The sequence below is a fragment of the Nelusetta ayraudi genome, unplaced genomic scaffold (genome assembly GCF_046127955.1).
Source record: "Nelusetta ayraudi isolate G7.1 ecotype Tasmania unplaced genomic scaffold, CSIRO-AGI_Nayr_v1 ptg000120l, whole genome shotgun sequence".
Classification (NCBI taxonomy): Eukaryota; Metazoa; Chordata; class Actinopteri; order Tetraodontiformes; family Monacanthidae; genus Nelusetta; species Nelusetta ayraudi.
Window position 1 is genome coordinate 1,560,589 of NW_027466170.1, and position 4,412 is coordinate 1,565,000.

General features: G+C 49.3%; 1 protein-coding gene across 1 annotated transcript; it reads left to right on the top strand.

Annotated features, from left to right (window-relative positions):
- The first annotated feature begins 829 nt into the window (after window positions 1-829).
- Window positions 830-4,069, top strand: LOC142903818 (uncharacterized). Its single transcript, XM_076049660.1, has 2 exons — window positions 830-986; window positions 1,691-4,069. Exons 1-2 carry the CDS (start codon window positions 954-956, stop codon window positions 2,942-2,944), a joined length of 1,287 nt encoding a protein of 428 aa, XP_075905775.1. The 5' UTR covers window positions 830-953; the 3' UTR covers window positions 2,945-4,069.
- Window positions 4,070-4,412: the final 343 nt, after the last annotated feature.

A 4,412-nucleotide genomic window follows, 5' to 3' on the forward strand; every position in this document is an offset into this window, starting at 1 on the left:
GGAAACATATGAGCTGTGTAAAGTACAGAGACGAGTCCAGCATTCATGTTTATTTACTCTTGACCTTTGTCCTTTAGTTTAAACTTGTGCTGTGTCAGAACGTGAAACCTGTGTCACGCTCATTGACAGAAACCAGGGGGTTTAACGGGGGACACGTGGACGTACAGTTTCTGGTAAATGCATACATCACATATATAGATAGAACCAAGAGACCTTGCGATGGAGGGACGATGTGATCTAACGCTTCCTGAAACCCCGGCACTCGTTAGTCATGAGGAGGTACTTGCTGTAAATATATGTTTACGTGCGTCTGAGTGTTCTTTTCGAGGAGAATGACAAAAAAGAAAAGAAGAAGAAACTGCTGCTGCTGCTGCTGCTGCTGCTGCTGCTGCTGCTGTGGGATTAGAAAGGATCAGGGTGCAGGTCCAAATCAACAGCCTGCTCCTGCCACATCTGGGCACTTTAAATCCTGAAGCGTTTTCACACAAGCCATAAAGATTTATGTCTCCAGTGCTCACAAGGCTGAATGAGAAATAAAGGCAGCAGTCTGAGAGGCTGAGAGGCGCGGTAAGCTGCGTAAACAAGCCGCTCTGCCCTCACATGCCGACAAAACTGGAGTATTTCACACAATTAGCTAAAAATACCCTGCTGCTTTTTCTTTCTTTCTTTTTTTTTCTTCTCTGTGTTTATTTATTTTTCTTACTCACTGAAACCCGCCCCTCTTGACGGTGAAACTTGAGGCAAAGGGAGGGTCATCCGGGAACATTGCGCGTGGAAACTCCTCCCAGCGGGGAGGAGTCTTTATGGAGCGCTGGGAGGAGTCTTTTCGTGGGCTTGTATAAAACTGGCTCGTCCTCGGCAGAAGAGTTTCAGAATAAGTCTGGACACAGGAATCAAGCAGGAAACTGTGGATCAGCGCTGATTCTTCTCCACTTTGTCCAAAGGGGTACAGCATGTCCGAAATGCTTGACAACGTTCTAGCAAAGGTGAGTCACACTTTCTGTCTTTTTTGCTTTTTTTTCCACAACATTTTTCTTGATTTGGAAAAAAAAAAAAAAAAACAGAGCCGGTTCAGGAAGTTGAAGTGGGTCAGAGCAGTGACTCTCTCACAAAGCGCCAGTTTGTTTTTTTTCCGCCTGGTTGTTTGTTCTTTTTTTGCTCTTGCTTGTTTCATTCCTCCAGGACTCAGTGAGTTCTTTTCAAAAGGAGCTCAGTGTTTCAACTCTGAAAGGTCTAAATGAGATGAGGGAGATAACCAGCGCTGGCTTGTTTGTTTCTTGAATTCCAAGTTGTTGGCACACAGGATGGTTGGAGAAAAGAGACCACAAACTGTCAAAAGTTGCAGTTGTGTAGAACATACTTGGAGTTTACCTGTAAAAAAGAAAAAGAAATCGACTTTGAAAGGCGCTAAAAGTTGTTGACTTCCTGTGTTTTTGTTCAAATTGCTTTTCACACCTTTGATGTTTTTCTGACAAAAACACGAATCTGCCCGCAAAAATAGAATCTTGCATTTTTTGTGTGAAGACGTTCATGTCAGAAGCCAAACCTTTTTACGTAAGACGCGTCTAATGTATTGAGGACCGAAAAGGGGAACAAGTCTCAACGTTGAACTCGCAGCGCGGTGTTTTGAAACGGTGCTCTGAGTCACGGTGAGCTGTGAAGTTTAACCCTGTCGCCGCTCTTGTCACAGAACCTCCTCAACCTGGCCCTGGATCAGCCCCTGATGCCTGAGCTGGCCGCCCCAGGCCACGGTCGGCTCAACCGGTCGGCCTCCTTTTTCTCCCCGCCCTCCTCCTCTGACTCCTCCGACTCCTGCAGCAACGTGAGCAGCGAGCACATCAATTACAACGACGTGGGCGGCCCCCTCTGGTCGTCCAACATCTGGAGCCTGGGCTCCGTCCCCGAGCCCAGGGCCGCCCCCTTCAGGGCCGACCGCTCCATGAGCCTGACCGAGTCCACCAGCAGCCTGCTGTCCACCTTCAGACAGCTGAAGAACCTGGAGGCCTTCCCGTCCGCCACCACCGCCGCCAGTGTCCCCCCACCGCCGGGCTTCCCCCCCTCCTCCAACCTGCCGCCCCAGATGCAGCCCATGGCCTCCCCCAACCGCTACAAGACGGAGCTGTGCCGGGGCTTCCAGGAGACGGGCAGCTGCAAGTACGGCAGCAAGTGCCAGTTTGCCCACGGCGAGGCGGAGCTGCGGGGACTCTACCGCCACCCCAAGTACAAGACGGAGCCGTGCAGAACCTTCTACAACTTCGGCTACTGCCCCTACGGCTCGCGCTGCCACTTCATCCACGAGGACAAGCTCAGCGGGGGCCCGCTGTCCAGTTCCGCCAAGTTCCCGGGTCACCAGCAGCAGCAGCAGGTGGCGGGCCCGCCCACTCTGCGCCACCAGCTCCGCCAGAGCGTCAGCTTCGCCGGCTTCCTGGGCTCCTCGCGCGGCTCCCCTCCCCCGCCATCCTCCTTCGACCTCAACCTGGGCTTCAGCCGCGCGCCCTCCGTCTCGCCACCGCCCGCCGACCTCCTCTCGCCCGTCTTCAGTGAAGCCCTGCAGCGTGAGGCTGCTGCGTTCCAGTTTGGTGGCCAGCAGAGCCGCGCCAGCGCCGGAGACATCCACAGCATTCCGCTCATCCTGGAGCCAAAGTCGTCCTCGCCCTCCTCGTCGTCGCGCTGCGTGTGCGGCCACGGGAATAACTTTAACGGCAACAACATCCAAGCCTTCGGCAAGGACGAGGATCCCAAGATGGACAGCAAGCTGTTCACTGGTCCTGGAGGCCACCCACGGTTCACGAGGCCCGCTGGGCTCCAGAGGTCCTCTTCCGAGGACTCCCTGGAGGACAGCTACAGCAGCAGCGGAGGCTCCAGCGGCTCCGAGTCGCCCACTTTCGACGCATCGTCCGGCAAGAGGCTGATCGTGTTCGAACGCCTGTCCCTGTCCGACTGAGCGAAGAAGACGGGAAGAGAAAGTTTTGTTTGGGCTGTCGCGCATCTGTCGATCTGGACTTTCTTCAGAGTCTAAAAAAATGATCAGGACAAGTCACCATCCCGATGACACAATAATAACACTTTGAAAGTTCTTAATTCAACTTTGTAAGCGACGACAAAAGGTGGAACTCAGCTTAGACAAACTACACATAGATCTTTTTAGTACCCAAGATGTTATCAGTTATTTTTATACGTTAAAAAAAGAAATACTGTGTAGCCTATTAGACCTTTGTATATGGTCTTCCAGTAAGAAAAGGAACTCCTCTGTGGATAATGACAGCACCAGTACGCAGCCTGGTTCGTACTTACTTTTAATATATAGTGATCAAAAAATGGCTTATCTTTACAGATAATCGTTGATTCCTGTGCCTCCTCTGCCTCATAGGAAACTTAACTCCTGGTGCCACGAACAGTATGTTTGATTCAGTAGCCTTAATCAGCAAGACAATTGATCTGTGATATGCACTTTACAGCTAATTCAGATGGGAGAAACTGTCAAGTCTCCCCGTAGCATTCAACCAAAGCTTCATACTTCACTCTCTGTGTGCGTGCGCGTGTGTGTGTTTGTATGTGTGTGTGTGTGCGTGCGTGCGTGTGTGGTTGTGTCATTTTCCAAAGACAGGGGGTTTGCAATCATGAGAGAAAGTTGCAGCATGCCAAATAATTTTCACCCGCTTATAGAAAATGTCTGTCAGTAGCGGTCGCTCTGAACGCCTCTATCCTGACACACCAGCACTATAAGATCTGTTTTGTGTTTGTTTCGCTTTTTCTTTTGAAATTGTTTGTCATCTAAACTCGCACCCCATCAATTTTAATGTCCCTTGTTTTGTTCGACAGCCTGGTTCAGGGACGCCGCAGTATTCCTTTCTGTTATCGGTTGCCTAATGTTGTTAACTTAAACTAAATATTTATTTATATTTATTTCTGTTTGAAGAGAGAAAAAAATGTATTTTGTATCTTTATTTATAGAGAAATATTCTGTGAAATACCAATGTGAGAAGAAAAAAAAAAAGCAATAACGCAAAAGAGAATCCTATATTTTTAATTGCCTGAAAGGGACTAAATAAATATCCAAATAAACTGATGCTGTTTCCTGAGTCTTTCCTCCGTCAGCCACAGGTGGATCTGGTCCGCTCAGGCGGGACGTTACATATTCAGGACATTATCAACCATAACACACATTTAAAATGAGTCAGTGTCAGTAACATGGGGTCTGTGTTGTAGAGAATAAACTACGTCGTTGGACCTCATCCGATATTAAACTGTAAAGGCACTGAGGACCCAGAGAGCCGGACAATGGTTTTCAATTCTCTGGAGCCTTTCCTCAAATCAAAAACAAATGATGTTGTTTTGCTCCGTTGACACAGAAAGCTGGTTGGCCGGTGGATATCTGAGCCTCTGTGTGTGTGTGTGTGTGTGTGTGTGTG